Source organism: Lupinus angustifolius, chromosome LG18 (genome assembly GCF_001865875.1).
Source record: "Lupinus angustifolius cultivar Tanjil chromosome LG18, LupAngTanjil_v1.0, whole genome shotgun sequence".
NCBI classification, from domain to species: Eukaryota; Viridiplantae; Streptophyta; class Magnoliopsida; order Fabales; family Fabaceae; genus Lupinus; species Lupinus angustifolius.
The window spans coordinates 15,256,774-15,278,725 of record NC_032026.1 but is presented as its reverse complement, the minus strand read 5'-3'; the positions used below and the strand labels follow the sequence as shown (position 1 = coordinate 15,278,725).

Below are 21,952 nucleotides of genomic sequence, written 5' to 3'. Positions count from 1 at the left end.
GTGGGGAACTAAAGTGAGGCCACCATTTATTATGTATTTAAATTCAAGGTCCATGACATTGTTCAGAAAAATGTTTTTCTCTACCATTATAATATATGGTTGTTATGAGTGAATAATGATCTAACTGACCCACCCCTCAAACCCTACCATGAAACTTTTTCACTATCCCCTTCCCCTCTGCTATGACCTTTAATCATTAAAGAAGGATTGTATGTAATTTTTGAAATAGAAAAGAGTAAAGTTTAGTAAAAAATACATAAGGTCAATTGATATTTTTTATTTAAAAGTATTGATTATATGTATACGAAGTAAATAATTGGGAAACAAGTTGAATACTTTTTAGAATATGAAACTGTTTTGATTTTTATTGGAATCACGTCAATATAAAACTTGGGGTAAATATGGATGAAAAAGTATTGTTTATCGGAATCTCATAAAGATTTGAATTTTTTGTGGGTATTATAATATTGCTGATCTTGATTTATGTCCAGAATCGAGTTTATTAAAAAGAATCTAACAAAAGAAACTAATAACATCGTTAAAAGTATTAAAGTTTATTGAAAGATTAGTTTTGTTTTCCCGATTCCATTCTTTACTTCTACAATATTATAGTTAACATTTGTGTTGATCCATTGCCAAAGAAGTTTTTTACACTTAAAATTACTTCGTTTTATTTGAAATTAACTTTCTTACAAAATATATTGAATGAATTAGCTGTATCTATTGGGACATAAATGTTATAATCACTGGCTTGTACGAAATGTTAATGAATGAGTTTGCACAATAGAAAGTAAACTAAAAGATACAATGAGAATTGACTGATTATATCCCATGCCTTCAACATAAATTTTGCCTTACTGAGATGTCCAGACACAACCCATGAGTATCAAAACTATGTCTCAAGTCTAAATACATTAGCGTATTTTAAAGTTGAATGTGTTGATGCCGGTTGGTGGAGTTGATTATTCGCATTGCCAACACTGGTGTGCATCCTAGTCCAATTAACTTACCCAACATGCTGCTAGATTATGGTATCTATGAATAATTGGCCTATTATGAAAGATACATTATTGGAAGAGCAGATGCAGATGTTATGTTTGTGTCACTTAAACAAAATTTCTCAATAATTATTATTTGTCCAAACATAGTACACAATTCCAATGTACCCAAAAAAAGGATCGTACACAATGCTCATCTCTTAGATTCATATATCACATCTCACCCCTTCCTACTCCATTTTCTCATTAAAACTAGAGATGCACACCATATGTTTAGTCTTCACTATCATTGCATAACTTTCATATACTTTTATCTATTTATCCTTTATGAATTAGGGATGAGGGTAGTGATAGCACTTCAAAGCCAAAACTTCATTGGTTTAGTATACAAAATTTGTAGCGTACATAACGTGATCCCGAATTCCCGACACTTTTCATTCCATCCGTAGTACTCATTCAAAACTTAACTCTCAAACACGATATTAGCTCCTAAGTTCAACTGGCAATGCCAAAAGTTACATTTTCTGTTACTTAAAACTGAAATATGGAAACTGCCAAGATTTTAGGTATTTGCAACTACATTTTAGAGAAGCACTTAAAAATCTTGTTATAGTATATAATAGCAGTATCGTATAAATCATCCAAACATTGCAGGAAATTAAATTTCTGCTCAATGTCTTTACTATGATTAGGAAACACAATTCAGATGAGAGATTAGAGGAAAGAAAAACAAAAGCATGAAGCAGCTCAGAAACAAGTAATTTCTGTATGTTTCACTTTCATTGAAAGAGCAATTATATCACTATATGAACTATTGGTTATTTACAGGGAAACAAAAATTCTATGCCAAACTTTACATTCATGTACTTTAAATTCTATACCAAAAGGCTGAGAATAGCATCAGAAATGAAGCATATACATGTACCATAGATCGCAAGATGGTAGTATAATTTGAGTTATGAAAATCAAATCATGTCACAATAAGATTCTAGCAAGTAGCAACACAACAAAATTGAGACATTGAAAACCCTCCCCTTCCGTGGCGGATCTTGATTAAAAATCTAGAGGGGACAACAATATTTAATTATAATTTACGATTAAAATTAATTCAGTAAATAAAATATAAAAAACATATATAATTATTTTGAAGTTTCAAAATAACATAATAATTATCAATAACCTGAAATTAATCAATTTTTTTATGCTTAGACATTTTACGTTTTTAAGTAATTTCATTAACCTGAAATTAATCATATAATTAATCATTAGAAAATCAAATTATTAGAGAATCTGAGTGTGGCTATAAAAAACATTGTGTTTGTCATAACAAAAATGCTAAATGTATCAACAATGTCAATAATTATGCCCCAATATGGAGTAATGAGATTGCAATATTAATCATCAATTGAGGAAATATGAATATAACATAAAGAAAATATTGGTGAAAAAACGCACCTGCAAATTATTGTTGTTATGGACTGTTTCTGTACAGCTTTTGCTATAGCATGAATAGTGATGAATATTAAGTAGGATAGTGAGATGTTGGTTCTATATTGTGTTGTTGTGTGAATACTGAATAGAATAATGATAAAAGTGATAATGTGTGACTTTTGTGTACCGTCCAAAATAAGAAATTAGGATTTAATTTAAACACCCAAGTTTAGGTCAAACATATTTTAATAATATTACTAATTTTCTAATTTTTTAAAAAATTTCAGGCCCCCACCTGTCCCTCGGAACCTCCGCCTCTGCTCCCCTTCTTTACCATCATCCCATGAATTCCACTTTTCAATAACTACACTAAAAAGAAGGAAAAAATATGCTTAAGTAGAGAATGTACAAGATGCTGGCAACTCCTAAGTTTCTAATTACCTCAATTAGTCAAAGGTTCCTGTTTTGTTAAAAATAACAGAAATTATCCTTGTCCACTTTCTTAATTTCTACTACATTTCTGAAATGTCGTCTAGCTTTCTGGATCTTTGAAGTGAGCAATTTGGTAATAGGCCAATACAATGTAAATTCTCTTTCCATTCAACAATAAATCAGAAACCTATATCACAAAGACTCTTCACACTCTGTTATATCAACATTTCTCTTACTAAGATACAACTTCAGACTCTTGTCGCTGAGACTCAATTTCAGACTCCATGAAAGTACCATGCCAATGATGCGGCGCATGAGTAGATATATACATATACATACATGGAAGGTGGGAACAGTTGTAGTATAAAAATTGTAAGAATAATAAATTTGGGTCTTACAACCGATCATGAATGGTTAGGATTAAAAAAATTAGTTATTAGTCACATGATAGACACGTGCATGTCATTTTAATCTTAACTGTTCAATCAAGATATCCAATTGTATACAGTAAGTCACATTTATCACAATAGCACATTGGTATAACAAAACAACTAAAACCTAGCCCCAATATATAATTTGCAAAATCAATCATTCCAAAGTCTATATCACAACTCAAAATATGGGAACAATAATTTAGTTGTAGCCTGTCTTGAAAAAATTGACCATTCGAAGATACAACTGATAAATTTATAAACTTTGAATATTTGAAGGACTAGCCATCAGAACTAGAGAGAAGGGTTTGTGAAGAGGAAAGTACAGATACGAAATTGAATTGAATTAGCTATCAGAAAGAAGTGAAGGGGTAAAAATCAAGATGATAGCATAGGAATTGAAGGGAAGAGGAGAACAAAACAGTTAGTCCAAAACGGAGGGCAAAACTGGTGCTTGTGCCAAATGAACCTTGCACTATCACCATCATCTCATCACACACTTATGCCAAAATAATCCCCAGTCGTTATTGACTCATCCAACGTCAAACAATGTCAAGTAGAGATAGGAACCTGGTAGAGTGAGGAATAAATAAATGGATATAGAAAGAAATGGAAGGTAAGATTGTGAAGTATAACACCGTGACTCAATCAATTGTCAATTTTATTTTATCTGTACAAATAATAGTGAAGTTGGAAAAGAATGTGTTTCATTGTCGCGAATAGGGAAGTGCTTTTTCTTTTAATCATGTCGCTGTGATCTACGCAGAATGCGTTTCATTGTCGCGATTCCGGTTGGGGATTCGGATACTTGGATTTCAACTCTGTTGTCGTAAAATTTCACAACACTGTCAATTTCATCCAATCAAACAAGAAATAAATAATATTTCATCGTTCTATTAATGTTTTGGTAACGGCATGCCGATACAATCAAGTACCGCTTTCAAATTTCGTACAAGGTAGATTTTACTAATTTTTTAAATATCAATATATCAACATACAGTTGCTCTCCAGAAAAGAGATCATAAAAATTTAATACATATCCAACCAAGACTAACAAGAATAACTAATCAACACGTAGAATAAGTACTTCAAACTTAACAATATCAGATACATACATTTTTTAAGTGAATGAAATACTAAAATTTAGATAAAAGTGATCAAATGTAACAGTCCTTCCAGAATTATAATCATAGCTGCACTTCCTTTCAATCCCCTTGCCTATCGCACAGATTTGACTGCCAATGCATGATCAATAATAGGGTCCAAAAGTTACATGATTCAAACCTGATTCTTATAAAAATAACTTTTTTCTTAGCTTATATATATGTTGTAAGTAGAGAGTGCATAAGTAATAAATATTACACTCAAGAATGAATAACAGCCCAAACCTGCTATGTATATAGGTTTATAAAACGTGCATCAAACAAACAGAAAATTAAGACAACAACTAATTCAACAATCCTACAAGGTATTCGCATTTCATTTTAAAAATAATAATGTGTTAACAAGCGTAAAAATGCAATCTACAATGAAGGACCTAATCACGTAAAATCCATGTCAAAAATTACTCCGTGATAATTTTCAAAAACAAAAACATAAATACAAACATAACCCACAAATTCATCGACTGCCAAAGTTAACAAGCGACTTGTACAATTAATGACAAGCTGAAGAAAAATAAAGAATTTAAACAAATAGCGAAATAATCATTAATGTAAAAGATTGAGAAGAGAAAGAAAAAGTAGCTCAAAAGTGCTTGAAACAAAATCATCGTTAATTCTCAACGGAAATAAAAAGTAAATCTCATCACAGCCACCTTGTAATCTTTCTCTAATGCGAAATAAACAAAAAAATTAATTGAAAATGAAATAGGCATTCAGAATGAGTAGGAGGTGTTATATTCGTCATGAGAAATATCAGATGACAATAAACATATCTTCACCATGCCAATAATCAGAATAAGAAAACCAAAATCAACAGAACAAACAGATACGAAAAAACAAAGAAAACAGATTAAAACAATTCGTTTAAGTGATTTTAGAAAATCTAGTGCAAAAACTATAAGGAGTGGAAACCTCTCAGACAAATGCCTCGAATTGTCGTCACATTGTTAAGAATGGATCGGACTCGTCATCGTTGTTCATCATCACAGAGAAATCCACAACTTAAAAACCTTCCACTTCTTGGATTAAAGACTACTCAAAAAACAATTATAGACAAAGTAAAAACTACAAGAATTATAATGAAACCATAACTCGCTAATAAAGATATAAAAAAAACAGAGAAAACAGGAAGCAAGTTTGTGATGTAAAGAAGCGGTGGCTATTGCAGCTGAACATGCTTTGATTTTATAGCCGATCAGATCCGTCAGAGAGAGGCTAGGGTTTTGTGTTAATTTTAGGGTTTGATAGAGGCTTGACCCGAACTTATTGGGCCAACATTGGAAATGGGCCTACAAAAAATTATCATCATAGTGCTATGATTATGAATTAAATACTGAATATAGGATGAAAATCTCTCCCACGTGACTGTGGAAACGAAAAGTAACCGGGTCAATAGACAATCCGTTTAAATTTATTTTCAATCATAACCATTAATTGAATAAAATATAATGGTTTAAATAAACTTAAAAATTCAAATAATTGGATTTTCTTAAAATTGATAGATAAGATGCAAAATATTTTTAAAAAACTTTTTCTTAAGGTAAGTGATTCCCTCAAACTATAAAGTCAACTAAATTAAACAATATAAACACAAGAGTAATGCTAAATCCTCATACTTACAAGAAAGTGACACATGTTACTTGTAAACCAATTACTACTGAATAAAATATCAAATATCACTTGTGACATATGTCACTTTCTTGTTTGCAACATGATTAATAAAATAATTTATGATTTAGTATAAGAATATATTATTTTTCTAAATACAAAATAAATGGCTTGTAATTGAAACTGTGTTTAGAATGGTAAGTAAGCTAAAACTACTTTTAGAACTAGTTCACTTTAAAAATCTCATATATGAGTTAGTTAAGGTAAGGAGAACAACAAAAATGACAAATTTATTTTTGAAGCTTAAGAAACGAGTAATTTTGTCTACAGAAAATCCAAAGAGTCATTTGTAGTTGTGCATAGCTGGTTTACATGGTGCATATGTGACACTTTAGTGAGATAGTTTGAGGAAAAGAAAGATAGAGTAGCTCAGAAGTGTTTGATCATCATGATAAATACTCAACCGATGTCAGCATGTCACTTTCATCACAGCCACCTTATAATCTTTCTCTCTTTCATGATGTATAAGAAACTATAACTGAAACTAAAATAGGCATTTAGAAAGAGTAAAAGGATGTTATTGTAAGATGACAATTAACTTCATATTTCTACCATCATGCTATACAACCTTCCAAAACATAATAAACCATCAACACATGCAAAGCAAAAAAGACCTTAAATTTATTTGTATTTTTTAGTTTTAAAAAACTAAAAACATGATAAGGATTGAAGAAAGAAGTGGAATTCTATAGAGAAATGCCTTTGTTTATCGTCAATGTTGTTGAGATTGGAAAAGAGATTGGAGTGGTCATATAATTATTTTGATAAAATAAAAAGTGTTTGCCATAGTTGATGAATGTGACTTCAGAACTTGTTTCGGTTTTATAGGCAACCAAGTTCCGTTGACCATTAGTCAGCTTACAGGTTTGTATTGATTTTACGTTTAATTGTACTTTTGTTCTCCATTTTTTATTCTTCTATTATTGTTCAACATTAGTCCCTTAATTGATCAATTTCGGACATTCAAATTTTCAACTTGTACATCGAATGATAGTCTTTTTAGTACATAGGCATTTTTGTCACTTAGTTTTTTAAGATATCATTATATGCAAATCCAAATTTATACTAGTAGTTAATTATATATATAATTTACTATTTGTTAATGATGAAAACTATTTTATGTTTATGATTAAATTCAAGACAAATAAATCAAATTGTTTATGCTCCAAATTGTTTTTGTATAAAATCAAGACAAATAAATCAAAGCTTTTGTATAATCAAGATATTCCTTATCTCATGCGTAAGGAACTAATATTTTTCGGAATGTATGATTGTCTTTCTTAACGAGTGTTGTTTTCAAGAATTGAATATTTAACCTTTTGATCTATATACGAATATAGTGAAACATTATATTACTAGACCAAAAAGTAAATCAAATTGGTTCTAACCAAAATGATTGAAAAAATTACTTTAATAAGTTTTAGTTGAGAGTAATTAACTTTTAGATTGTAATTAATGTTATTTATTTCCATCATTCTCTACTCGAATAATTGTTTATAAGCTAACATTTTGAAAACGATCATTCTAACCATTGCTCTAAATATTTTGGTTATGATAAAAAAAAGGTTGCGTTGGAATTTAAACCTTTTAGACGCACCATGTATTTAAATTGAGTACGTAATGAGGTATTTATATTGAGTATTACATATAGTTAAAGTTTAGATGAATTATTATAAAAAGAAGGTAAGATGAATTAGACATATATAGATCTTTCTTTTTTACATTTATCTGATCTCTTATTTTTCTAACCCTTGCCGTGTTTTTCCAATACTTAGGTCATTTAATGCTATCAATTTAATTTATTCAGTTTAAAGGAAATCTAAAATAATTCTTATCCAATACTTCTATTGAAGAAAACTTTTTCACGACTACTGCCATTAAGCGTTTGGACCAAGGGAAAGTTTGAGCTTGTGGAGCAAGGGAAAGTTTGGCTAATGGGAAATTGTGTTCACTGTTACGTGTCACATTCAACATTTTTTTGGTCAAAAAACTCAAACTTTTCCATATTTATATCTTTAAGCCGCCATTGAAGTTATTCTTTCTTGGGCAACAAGCTCCTTGGGGAACAAGCTCTTTCTTGATCCAATAAGTTGCACTCATAATTAAAGTGTGCGAGGGTTTGAGTTTGGGTTTTTAATGTGGGAAAAAAATGAAAACAAAAACCCGATTTCAGATTGGACATTTTACCCGAACCGTTTTCTGAATTGCGATGTATACGTGTCAATCGAATTGGAGGATTTTTTGGTAATTTAAAGAAAGTTCTTTAAAAACTGAAGTGAGCATTAGCCACACGTAGAAGATCACGATGATGATGATGATGAATATTGGAGCTATGGTTTGTGCAATCTCACCACCGTTCATCCAAACTCAACGTCTCATTGTGCGCAATACGACGTCGTCTACCAAACCCGACAGAGTATCAGCATTGCAAGCTACCGTCCCTTCAGGGCGGAGGCAGTTGCTGTTTTTGCTGACGGCGTCTACGGCGTTGACGTCGCGGGAAGCGGTTACTCTGGCTCAGGATATTCCCTTATTTGGGATACGGAAGAGTTTGAAGAAAGTGGAGAAACAGGCTGAGGAGATTGTGAAGGAGGGCTTTGAAGCTGCGGACAAGGGGCTGGAAACGGCTGAGAAAGGGCTGAAAACGGCTGAGCGAGGGATAGAGACGGTGGAGAAGGAGGTGTCGTCTGCGGTGAACTTTGGCGGTTTGGCGCAGGCGGGAGTGGTGGCTGGAGCTGAGTTATTGGGCGTTTTGGTTGCATTAGCGGTGGCGAATGGTATTTTGGGATCGGAAGCTCAGAGGTCATGAATCTTGACTGAGAAACTATGTTCTTACGTATCATTTTGTTAAGCATTCAGTAGGATATATCTGTGTGAATATTGATCCTATTGTGTAATCTTTGTAGATTTGTGATCATGTTATATTTTATGAAACTATGAATGTGGTGGTGTTTTAAGAAATAAGACTGAATCTGACATGCAATTCCAATCACCTTGTTTTCATGTCCACTATTGATTTATTAGTTTGAAAGTTAATATTAACTTGCTTTTGTCAATTTAATTTGGAGTTGATAATTACGGGAATTGAAAGGGATGAACCCGCAAAGTTCTTTTTCTTGTTCACCTGTTAACAGATTGCTTTCGCTTAAAAACTTCAATGGTGTCACGATGCATGTCTTATTTTAAGAGTGGAATATATGGTTCAGATCAAATATTACAACAAAACTATCATATGGTGCAGATTCATCATCCGCACAAGAGAAGCATTCTTTTGTTGGAAAATAAATTAAAAACCAAAACAACCAGCAAAAATAGGGCATGGCACATTGGCATGGAGAGTCATATCATTAATACATGGCATAGCCAAAGGATGCATAATTAGGCTCACTCACAACACCAAATATAACTACAACCAAACCTTAATCTCATTAGTTAATGCAAAGACACGTTACCAACTACACCATATAGTCTTATGCCATCAAGTGCTGTTTTAAGCACAAAGCCCTGTAATTTTGCACGTTTCAATCTATTGCTGAGCTTATTGTGATGAATTTCTCCAACTGCATCACTTGATTGATATAATAACAAGACAATTATAGCCTAAGGTGTTGGTTATTTCCAGCCATAATTATGCATAATAAATCATTCATAGTTTTCTTCCTGTATCTGTATGCATACTGAATTCTGTGTATTGATTAATGACAGTTTAATAATATTACTCTCTTGGAGGTTGTTAGTAAAGCAGAATCCTACTGACAATCATGCATGAAAATAGCTATAGCAATAACTGCTAAAGAAACTAAGTATACTGATTACTGTTTTATGCCTTTAGTATTATTCACATTGCTGGAAGTGTTCCACCCAGAGTACGTAAATGTCACTGAACTACATTTTCCAGCAAGCTGTTTGTTGAAGGTGAACTATGTCCACTTGACCAAGGATCGTGCACTGATATGGGAGAGTTGTCCTTCTCCTCCACAATTTGCAAAATACTCTCTGCCTTTTGTGGGACAATCAATCTCTCGCTCCCTTTCCCTGCTCTCTTAAGATTAATACCACTCAGAGATCTCTCACTTCCATTGCGCAGTGGTGATGAACTCACAGATCCGAATGACGAAGCTGTGCATATATTTTCCTCCATAGTTGCCCATCCACTGCGTCTGATGTGTTCTAGCTCCTCTGCCACTTCCGTCATAGTAGGCCTCATGTCACTGTGAAAAGCAAGGCATCTAAATGCAAGCTCAGCCACCTTATGAATAGAATACAGTGTCCAAGCATCTCTATTTGGTTCAAGGAAGGGATCTATGATCTCATCGATAGAACCACTCCTAATCCTATCAGCAGCAAGTGCAGCCAAATTAACCTCACTCTGAGGTCTAGCAAAATCGACCACTTTCTTGGCAGTTATTATCTCGACCAACACCACTCCGAAACTGTACACATCACTTTTATCAGAAAGATGGAAGTTCTGGTGGTATTGGGGATCAACATAGCCTGGAGTACCTTGTGGTGCAGTTGAGATATGTGATGTTTCTGTCATGCCTAGCCTAGAAAGTCCAAAATCAGCTACTTTAGATTTGTAGCTATAATCCAACAGTATGTTTGTGGATTTTATGTCTCTGTGGTAAATTGGAGGATGAATTGCAGAATGTAGATAAGCTATAGCATTAGCAGTTTCAGTAGCAATTGTAAGTCTTATTGTCCATGGAAGACCTTTACTCCTCTCTCTTTGCAAATGCTCAGATAATGTTCCATTAGGCATATACTCATAGACAAGAATCTGCTCTCCTCCCTCTATGCAGCAACCTAGGAGGCGTACTAAATTCGGGTGACTCACTGAAGAAATTAGTTTTATCTCATTCATGACTTGCCCAACACTGTTAGTATCTCTATGCCTGATCTTTTTTATAGCAACCCACTCATCGTTGTGAAGCTTTCCAGCATAAACTGTACCAAAAGCACCAGTTCCTAGCATCTGCTTCTCAGAGAAAGAGTTTGTGGCTCTTTCTATTTCTTTGTAAGGGTATAAAGGTACACTAGAGTTTCCTGCAGCTTCATGTATTAGGTGCTTTGCTCTTGTATGTTTTCGCAACCAAGTTGAACGTCGCCTAGCACAGTAGCATACTAGAGCAAGGACAACCACCACCACAGCTCCAGCTATGATCACTGTCATGTGTGAACAATCATGAACCATTAATCAAAATTCTTCATAAAGTATATTTTTGTATGCATGTTTGTATCTTGATCATTGGGAAGGGGAAGAAGAATAATAAAGAATTGAAGCAAGGGTAAAATGCATTCAATAATAATATATACTCGTTACAAAGATGTAAGGTTATAGTATAATTGTTATACCTCCAACAAGAACACCAATTTTGGTTGATTTCCCACACACCCCAGACGTTAGTGTTGAAGCACTGCAACTCGATGACGAGATAACTGCATAGAAACATGGCAAACATTAGAAAAATAACATTATTTTGTTTTGAAATGGCAAGAAAAAACATTATTTAAAAATCAAAATAAAAGTGTAGTCTCCAAGTAAATAACGACAGATTCTTTCTTCCTTGGCTATTAGAAAGAATTATCTCGTTTAATACCCTGATTTGGCTCCCACTGATATGCCGCAGTATCAAACTGCATTAACGTGAAAGTATCTGACTCATATGGTGTTGAATATTGTGGTAAAAAATTGAAGTATCTCAATCACAATATTATAATTTTGTGACTTCTACTGTTATTATATATTCATCCAGGTAGATCGAATCAAATTATATGATAATATGTTTAAAAAAGGCCCGTTAGAAAGAAAAAAACCCAGAAATAGTAAGCACAGCAGGTTTTTATACTAGGCTCATTTACAACAATCAGACTTTAGTGTGACTGTGATCAATTATATAGATCGAACCATGTCATACTTATACTGTTATTATTGATTATGTTTTTTATAAAAGATTAATCTCTAAATATTTTCTAATCTATATAATTTCCCTAATTGACTATATGTATCATATAATTTCAACAGACGATGCAATGAAAACAAACCTTGATTTTTTTACACCTTATATAGCTTCATTCAAGGAAGAAGAAATATATATTAATCACCATTCAGTGATTATTATATGTATTCAACTACAGATTTGGATGACCTGGATCTGAAGTGTATGGAATGTGTTGATTGGGTCAAAACAGAGCTTTACTATAGCAATAACTCAGATACACTCAATTCAATTTCCATTATCAACAAAACATGGAATGGTAACCAAATTTCCAGTGATGTCCGGATGCTTGTAATTACATTGATACAGTATCATTTACTCATTTTCTATTCACTCTCACTGTGAATGGATTGTCACCAATCTCTTCACTTTGACCACTACTAATAATGTAATAGAAAGAAAGATTCAAATCTATCAGACCAAACATGTGCTGCCAGCACATCATGACTTTTGAATGATTCTTTCTAATGATAGTTGTCATTCAAAGTAAGTAGGCACAATAGCTAAAAAATTCAAAAAAAGAACACATCCATTTCACATAGCCCTTGTCAATTTCGTTCAAAATGGATTCATTAGGAGGGGCATCAAAATTACTGTGCATAAAATTGCAACAGGAACAAAACAACAAAGCAAAAATTGTTACTCTACTTTCATATCTCTGCAAAACTAAGAGGGTCCTCATCATGGTATACAAGACTACAAGAATCAAATAATGAACATAATGCTTATCATATAGGAAAAGTTGATATGACTCATGTGCACCCGACAAAACATATCTTGCGGTTATGGCCCCTTGATAAAGCACAAACCAATCTTTTGACCATTCCCAAACTACAAAGCAAAAAATCCACTTTTTTTTCTTCTTTTTTCTACTAATGGAATTGATTGATGGTGAATAGATAAAGCTAATAGGTTCAATCCTCATTTCTTCACTACACGAATTGCAATTTTCATGTTAGTTTTATAGATGATATGCACACTCTCTGATCCTTATTCCTCAGTCACAATTACAGTCAATGAATTATCCTCCTAATCTATAACAAACTTGTCAACTAAACATAATTGAGGATCATCAATAGGAATCAAATTATAGTAATAACATTTTAAATAAACCTCATGAAATAAACTAAAAGGAGCTTAAAGAAACGTCATAAACTTTAATTCATGAGATAGCTGAATTGAAAACTCACCTTTGCTGCAACCAGTGCCGTTGATGAAACCATCTCCGACGAAACCTTCAAAACACTGGCACCTGAACCCGAACCCCCCTCCTTGAAGATTAACCGTTGTGCAGGTAGTGTTGAAAGAACATTGACCACACGAACCTTGAAGCCACCACCCTAACTCAACAATCTGAAACTCGATTTTCTGCCCAATTGCAATTGCTGAGAACAAAAACTTACACGAACTTTGGTCCAAATCCTCATATGCCACAACATCCAATTCTTCATGTTGTTTCTGTGACCTCGTAAAACAACTTATGTTACCACTTTTGTTGTCACAGTTTTCCACCTCAACCTGGTTTCCCAAGAAAATTGAGGTTGGAATAACGCAGTCACCAAGAGGAGTTGAACAATCTTGAACCAGAAAACTATTGTTCCATGTGGGAGCAAAGTTGTTACTGAAAAGTGGAGCAATTGATTGCATGCTACGGTTGCATTTTGAAGGAAGATTGATGAATATGCTATTAGCTGTTACATTTTGGATATCAAATTCACCAAGGTGGATTCGGTTGTTGGTGCAGTTTAGTTGTACTCCACAACCTTCAGAGAAGCCAATAGGATATTGAAGGGTTTGTTCACCACAATGGTGATCGCACTTTTGAGCTCTTATTGTGTATACCATCAAGATTGTAAGAACAATAGCAAGGTTGGTTTGTTGATGAAGAAACATTTTTGCATGCAAATTGAACTGTGATTTTAGGGAACAAGGTACTTATGAATTATCACCCTTCTGCAACAAAGATGAAGAAAGTTATAAGTTCAATTTTTCAAACTTTGATATTTTCAGAAAGTAGAAAATCATCGTAATATATTGATGAACATTAGATGATGGACTAAATGAGAAATTAAAGCTTGTGGTGGATGCAGTTGGGCAAGCATTAATATCAATAAATGCTGGCTAATTGAGGAGAACCAACAATAAAATTTGTTAAAAAAAAAGTGAAATTAATTTTAATTTGAAGTAATTGTTGTGTGACTTTTGAGCCATAATAAATATGCATACCTTAAGGTTCTGCTTGAAATTAATAGCCTAGCAATTGAAGGAGAGTATAGTTCATCAATCACCACATCTTTATGAAGAAAAAAGAACTATATTGAGAATGAAGAAGGAGAGGCATAAGCATAGAGACCCTCTTGTTCTGTGACGTCTGCGTCTATTTTTTATAAAAATATCCCTGTTCTCTGCATAAAATTACATATCATGTATCTGAGATATCTTCAAATTAAAAGTAAAGTTGTATGTTGTAAAGGGTTAAGTAAAGTTGATGATAATAACACAGCATAGTATGAATGAAATATTAACAATATTTTTTTTTGGATTATAAATTTGTTTTTTATTATTTTCACAGTTATAAGAGAGGCCAAAAGAGGTCTATGTGGTGATTAGATAAAAGCATTCCAAAGTGACCAGTACAACGATCAATAATCACCTTCCACTATTTCCAACTAATCAACGATGAGATAGGTTATAAATTAGTTTATATGCATGTTAGGTCATCCACACAATACAAAATTGCTTTCATTTTCAGGTCCCAGTTCAAGTTGATGCAATTTTTACTACAAGTGGGAGATTTCTAACAATAAAATTGATTACTGATTCTGCCGAAATGGAATGGAATGGGAATATTAGACTACTAGCTCGCAACCAATGTGACTAGGAAGATGCTTATTTTCTATTTTAGAGGTACACTCATATAGATTATTAAGTATCGCCAATGGTTTGTTGAGAATATTATTCTTCAATTCATAAATTTAATCTAATTAATGCCAAATCATTTTGTATGCATATAATAACTTTTATTTATTATTAATTAAGATTATCTACTGATGAATTTATTGGGAGAATGAGTTAATGTTATTCAATGACTAAATTTTATTTCAATAATTACGTATATAATATTTATGTTGTATTTGAGAAGCCGTAGGATGATGAAATGAAATAAAATATTATTGAAAAAGAAGGGAACAAGTGGAATGAAATTGGGTTTATAAGTCACGTGATAAGCCCAATGGTGTTTATAAGTCACGTGATAAGCCCATCGGCCCAAATAACAATTTTCCTTTGTCACTTCACATTTCTGGCTATGGCAGAAAAGATAAAGAAAAACCTGTGCGACGCCGCTTAAACCCTAGAGAGAGAAAGCGAGAATTACGTCAATGTCTGATAGAGAAGATAACGATTCGGACGCTCCTGAGGAATTCACAGCTCAGCAGGTATCTTTCTATTTTCTTATTTCTGTTTCAATTTTAATCAAATCATATTTAAAATCAAATTCTACGTATTTTTGTGCGTGGAACAAAATTAAGTAGAATTAATTTGTGCAAATTAGACTTAATGGAATCGTGCATTTCTCAGGGAGTACAACTAGACGAGGAGATTCAAAAAATTCAAAGAGAAAACAAGGCCAGGTTTGTGTTGCTTTCTTCTTTGTCAATCTTATCCAATTGTGGTTAGTTGTTTACTTAGGTTTGAGCTTCAGTTCATTATTTTATATTATTGAGAATCAAAGTTGATTGTTTTAATCCACATTTGAATATATTCTGTAAGTTTCTTTGGTTGAAACTTGAATTATTCGAGGCTAGATTTCTATCATATAGCTGGAACAAGGTGTCTTTCTTGACTTTCAATAATTTGTTTAAACAACATTCTTCAAATTTGTGAATGATAGTTAACAGATTCATGTCTTAGACTCTTAAGTTCTGTTTGTTTAGGATTTCCAACAGCGATTCTCCACAAAAAAATGGTATAATGTTTTTGTGATTGTTAGCTTAAAAGATGAAATAATCTGACATTCTGTTTATTTAATATTGCACTCACATGCAGTTCATCTTTGTTCAAGTTACATGTAGGATTTTTTTTTGGATGCATGCAAAATAAACGAAATTCAGTGATGCCTGAAATATGACTTTGCCTCACAGGGTTGTTCGTGAAGGAAAAGAACGTCGAAGGCAATGGGCTCAAAAGCTAACACCTCGTCCATCGAAAGCAGTTAAAAATTCTCGAGATGTAACAGGGACTGAACCTCAGCAAGAATCAAATAAAACTGCAGGTTTTCTTCCCGACAACATTGTCCAAATGCTTGCAGCTCGTGAAAAGTATGTATGAACTCTCTTTTTCTCTTGTGAAAAAATGTCATGAATGTAGACAAGTCTCTAAGAGGCTACACCTCTTCTGCAGAAAAGTTTTTGTTTCTGACACTAATGAGGAGATAGATGTAAAAAAGAGTACCACTTCAAGGAAGAGAAAATCAAAGAAGACAGAGTAAGGGCTTCCATTTATTCAAAAAAAATGATGCATTTATGCTTCCTTTTAAATTCTTTAATCCCTCGGTAATTTTAACATGTTGCCTTTCAGTTTTTAACGTGTAGTTTGATTTCAATTGTGATATGCAGTTTGGAACCTGTTATTTTGAGCGAAATAGGTCCTCCTCAATGCTTACACAGTGCCTTAGACTTCTTGAGAGAAAGGAAAAGGTCAGTTCCAAGATCATCTTCAGTTTTGAACAATTCCAGCCGAGCATTGCGTCTCCTTTCTAGTTCAGGAGTTCTAGGTCGAAAATGAGATTCTTTTGTCGGGCCATGAAAATGAGATGTTAGTGTTGCAAGATTTATATTTAAGTTATAGCCTGTCATCTTTTGTGGTATTTGTCTTCTGGACCAAATTGTAACATTAAAATGAGATGTTAGTGCCGCATGGATCACCCTCCTCAAACCTGTAAGTGCTTTAGTCTATGGATTATGGAATAACATTTTTGTCAATCATATATTTTGTGATTTATTTTTCCTTATTTATAGTCCATGAATAGGAGGGGAGTTCACTTTCGACATTTCTTATGTACTAAATAACCATATGCTTGACGATGACAAAAACAAGCTTTGTTTTGATCCAATGTTTGAATGTTTTATTTGACAGACCTTCCCACAAAGAGATGAGCATTCTCACGCCCTTCACAATTTAACAGTACTTATAGTAATGTTTTCCGGAACATTTTTTCTAAATCTTCAAAGCATGGAAGGAATTTCACCATCTCAATTAGCATGTCAAAACATTCATTATGCCGAACACTATCTTATAGGTTGGTGTTTAAACATACAAATCGACTGTTATTTATATAATTAAAGTTGAAAACTTTTTGGACAAGATATTTATTCATTTTTTCCTCAATTTTTCTTTCATTAAAACGTTTTTTGTTAAAAAAATAAGGACCCACAACTTCTCTTTCTTATTCGCTGTGAAACAGTTGTGTTATAACAAAAAGTGAGAAATTATGAGACCATACAAAAACTGTATCATTTTATTGTACAAATTAAATTGTATTATTAATAACAAAGTTCTATAGTTTTTGTACACTGTGACGATATGTTGTCACTATCAATATTAATACTAATGCCAATATTCTATACAGGTTTTCATGCCTTAGCTAGTTGAGAAGGAGAAAAACATGAGATTTTTTGTCGAGAAATCTTCAGTTTTGAACAATTCCAGCCGAGCATTGCGTCTCCTTTCTAGTTCAGGAGTTCTAGGTCGAAAATGAGATTCTTTTGTCGGGCCATGAAAATGAGATGTTAGTGTTGCAAGATTTATATTTAAGTTATAGCCTGTCATCTTTTGTGGTATTTGTCTTCTGGACCAAATTGTAACATTAAAATGAGATGTTAGTGCCGCATGGATCACCCTCCTCAAACCTGTAAGTGCTTTAGTCTATGGATTATGGAATAACATTTTTGTCAATCATATATTTTGTGATTTATTTTTCCTTATTTATAGTCCATGAATAGGAGGGGAGTTCACTTTCGACATTTCTTATGTACTAAATAACCATATGCTTGACGATGACAAAAACAAGCTTTGTTTTGATCCAATGTTTGAATGTTTTATTTGACAGACCTTCCCACAAAGAGATGAGCATTCTCACGCCCTTCACAATTTAACAGTACTTATAGTAATGTTTTCCGGAACATTTTTTCTAAATCTTCAAAGCATGGAAGGAATTTCACCATCTCAATTAGCATGTCAAAACATTCATTATGCCGAACACTATCTTATAGGTTGGTGTTTAAACATACAAATCGACTGTTATTTATATAATTAAAGTTGAAAACTTTTTGGACAAGATATTTATTCATTTTTTCCTCAATTTTTCTTTCATTAAAACGTTTTTTGTTAAAAAAATAAGGACCCACAACTTCTCTTTCTTATTCGCTGTGAAACAGTTGTGTTATAACAAAAAGTGAGAAATTATGAGACCATACAAAAACTGTATCATTTTATTGTACAAATTAAATTGTATTATTAATAACAAAGTTCTATAGTTTTTGTACACTGTGACGATATGTTGTCACTATCAATATTAATACTAATGCCAATATTCTATACAGGTTTTCATGCCTTAGCTAGTTGAGAAGGAGAAAAACATGAGATTTTTTGTCGAGAAGAAATAGCTCCAATTTTAGGTGTATTGACTAAATCAAACGTGTTTTTTGATTGGCAACAAGAAAAGTCAAACCATCCCGTTTACTAGTTCAAGACCTTAAATTAGGGATATGAATATGATCTAATTAATCATTACATGCATATTTCTCTCTCATCTAATCTTATGATCCTTCCTAATCATGCATTATCCATTTTCATCAGCTTAGCATGGGATATGATGACCCACATAAACTTGGGACATGACATAAATAACACAATTAGACATAGCTAATGCCACACGGATACAACTTACATTAATTAACGACATACACACAAAAAAAGCACCTTGTGAAATCCCAATACCAAACAATGTTTGCAAGTTTGGAATGACTACAACAAATTGAGATTCAATGTTTTGGCAAGTTCACCTAATGAAAGTTTGTCATTCCTTTCTCCCTAAACATTGCATCCATCTTTAACTTTATTAACCTTCCAACAAAACACTTCCTTCAATTAAGACCTTTTTCTCTAATTTGATTGTTCTTTCCACCTTCAAGGTAGCTTTTCACTTTGCATGATAGCATGGAAGGAATAATCACAGGTTCATCAAGAAAAGGGCTTGTATTCACAGATGAAAATAGTGTTAATGTACGAAGGTATGGAAAGTTAAAGAAGGAGAAAGACGATTTTGATGGTTACAACTCTGATAACAATCCTAGAAAAAATAGTCCTGTCATGACAATGGATGCACCACACTTGGATCCTCAAATGATTGCTGATAATTCTCCATACGACTCAACTCTTTCTCCATCATCCAAGTCTCCATGGTCCTCTCACATGAACGAAGAAAGTTCCACATCCAACAACGAAGCTCTCGTCGGTTCACTAGTCCGCGAAGAAGGCCACATTTACTCTCTTGCTGCAACCAAAGACTTGTTATACACCGGTTCCGATAGCAAGAACATTAGGGTATGGAAGAATCAGAAGGAGTTCGCGGGGTTCAAGTCCAACAGCGGTTTGGTTAAAGCGATTGTGATTGCAGGAGAGAAAATTCTAACAGGCCATCAAGATGGAAAAATTAGGGTTTGGAAAGTATCTACGAAGAATGAAACAGTACACAAGCGTGTAGCCACGTTGCCAACGCTAAGAAACTTCATAAAATGTTCAATGAAACCAAGCAATTACGTTGAAGTGAAACGTCATCGTCAAGTTTTGTGGATTAAGCACTACGACGCAATCTCATGCTTAAGCTTAACGGAAGACCATTCTCTTATATACTCAGCTTCATGGGATAAAACCTTCAAAGTTTGGAGAACATCAAATTTCAAGTGTTTAGAATCCATGACGGCTCACGATGATGCCGTTAACGCGCTCGTGGTGGGGTTTGATGGGTTGGTTTTCACAGGCTCAGCTGATGGCACGGTTAAGATTTGGCGGCGTGAGGTGCAAGGCAAAGGTACAAAACATTTCTTCTCGCAAACATTGTTAAAACAAGAATGTGCCGTGACAGCATTAGTTATAAACGAGGAAGGGTCATTTTTATATTGTGGCTCTTCTGATGGGTTGGTAAACTTTTGGGTTAGGGACACAAATCTTGAACATGGTGGTGTTTTGAGGGGACATAAGCTAGCGGTTCTTTGTTTAGCCACCGCCGGAAATTTGGTGTTTAGTGGTTCAGCTGATATGGGGATATGTGTGTGGAAGAGATCAACATTGAACAATGAACACACTTGTATTAATGTTTTGAGTGGACACACTGGACCAGTGAAGTGCCTCGCTGTGGAAAAGGATCATGATGCAATGTGTAATGAGAGAAGGTGGATTTTGTATAGTGGGAGTTTGGATAAGAGCGTGAAGGTTTGGAAGGTATCAGAAAATGCAGCCACCGGACACGGTGGCCACAACAACCACCTAGCCCCGCGTCTTAGTGTTGATAGTTACACAAGAGAATTGCCACGAGTTTCGTCTTTACGAAAAATGGGGTCAAGAAGATACTAGGGTCTCTATGGTTAACTTACATGCACACAAGGTATGGTGCTAATAGTGCTAAAAAGGTTACATGGTGCTTACTTCTCATGTTCAAAGTGCAAGTGTACGTATATAGATTCATTAGTTATTACTTATTAGTGTTTGTGCACAAAGGGATCTAATGATGTTTGACAATTGTTCATGTTAATTTGGAGGCATGGGGGTTGTGAATTGTGATGACTTTCTTTTCTCTTTTCACTCTGATTTTGTTAAAGATGAATGTATTAGGCACTGGGTAAGATGATTTATTGTGTAAAATGCATACTAGAACGTTAGGAAAATGAAAAAAGCATGAAAGCATTCCAATAAGTATAATTTAATATAATTCATACTTATTTGCATGTATAATCTGATACCCAAACAACGTTCTACTTTTAGCAGTTCAAGGATCTAGCTTTTAAATTATAAAGATTTTTCTTCGAGTACCACTCAATTTGATCACTTCTCTCCATCTGCATTCTGCTTCAAGATGTTGCAGCCACTGCCATAACAAGTATGTTCATGAAATCCATTTCCAATTGATTATTGGATATGAATGCAGAGACAGTTTCCAACTTGTTTGACTACTTTTAATACAATATAGTCAGTGCCAATGGTTTGTTTTTGCTTAACTATTCTTTTTCCTTTTCTTCTCATTTTATCCCTGCACAATAGGTTTGGTATTTTGTATCAATTCAAGTTTTGTACACTAGAACATGAAAGAACGTTTTACAAATTTTGGAAATCCTTTCATGCAACAGAAACAAAGTACTTTATCAACAGAAGTTCTACTTCTACCCATACAATCTACAGCAAGTACACCATAACTTTCCAATGTGTAACAAATCTATAAATCCAACCTAACAAAAAGCTCGTAGAGGAAAATGAAAAGGTTGAGCAACAAAAAACTGAATTAACAAATTCACCAGCTTGCTTTGTATGGCTCCAAAGTAGAGAGATAATGAGTATCTGTCAATTTGGTAGCATACAAAGCTTTCCAGCAGCTTTAGGCTACTGGATGGGGATCTGTTGTCCCAAGTCTGTCCAAAACCAATCATAATGAAGCAAAAATAGATAAAGTCATGAATATTTAATTTTTTTAACTGATGTGGTATATTGTAATTGGCTTGGGATATGCTTGGGGACAGCATATCCTTCTCCTTAAGGCTACTACCCTTTTTGGGAAC

General features: G+C 33.6%; 4 protein-coding genes across 6 annotated transcripts; 3 read left to right on the top strand and 1 right to left on the bottom strand.

Annotated features, from left to right (window-relative positions):
* Positions 8,364-9,120, top strand: LOC109333077. Its single transcript, XM_019568336.1, has one exon. It carries the CDS (start codon positions 8,429-8,431, stop codon positions 8,930-8,932), a length of 504 nt encoding a protein of 167 aa, XP_019423881.1. The 5' UTR covers positions 8,364-8,428; the 3' UTR covers positions 8,933-9,120.
* On the bottom strand, positions 9,985-14,474 carry LOC109333076 (wall-associated receptor kinase-like 14). 2 transcript variants are annotated; one of them, XM_019568334.1, is made up of 4 exons: positions 14,349-14,474; positions 13,313-14,072; positions 11,479-11,562; positions 9,985-11,289 (listed from the first exon to the last, which is right to left on the bottom strand). In XM_019568334.1, exons 2-4 carry the CDS (start codon positions 14,013-14,015, stop codon positions 10,001-10,003), a joined length of 2,076 nt encoding a protein of 691 aa, XP_019423879.1. In that variant the 5' UTR covers positions 14,016-14,072; positions 14,349-14,474; the 3' UTR covers positions 9,985-10,000. The 2 variants fall into 2 exon arrangements, with proteins under 2 accessions (XP_019423879.1, XP_019423878.1); XM_019568333.1 differs by having other exon boundaries at positions 13,313-14,075; positions 14,349-14,473.
* LOC109332351 lies at positions 15,419-18,145 on the top strand. 2 transcript variants are annotated; one of them, XM_019567306.1, is made up of 6 exons: positions 15,419-15,559; positions 15,702-15,754; positions 16,265-16,441; positions 16,524-16,607; positions 16,739-16,834; positions 17,808-18,145. In XM_019567306.1, exons 1-6 carry the CDS (start codon positions 15,503-15,505, stop codon positions 17,878-17,880), a joined length of 540 nt encoding a protein of 179 aa, XP_019422851.1. In that variant the 5' UTR covers positions 15,419-15,502; the 3' UTR covers positions 17,881-18,145. The 2 variants fall into 2 exon arrangements, with proteins under 2 accessions (XP_019422851.1, XP_019422850.1); XM_019567305.1 differs by lacking the exon at positions 17,808-18,145 and having other exon boundaries at positions 15,420-15,559; positions 16,739-17,172.
* On the top strand, positions 18,765-21,666 carry LOC109333417 (COMPASS-like H3K4 histone methylase component WDR5A). Its single transcript, XM_019568897.1, has one exon. The coding sequence runs from the start codon at positions 19,341-19,343 to the stop codon at positions 20,754-20,756; it is 1,416 nt and encodes a 471-aa protein (XP_019424442.1). The 5' UTR covers positions 18,765-19,340; the 3' UTR covers positions 20,757-21,666.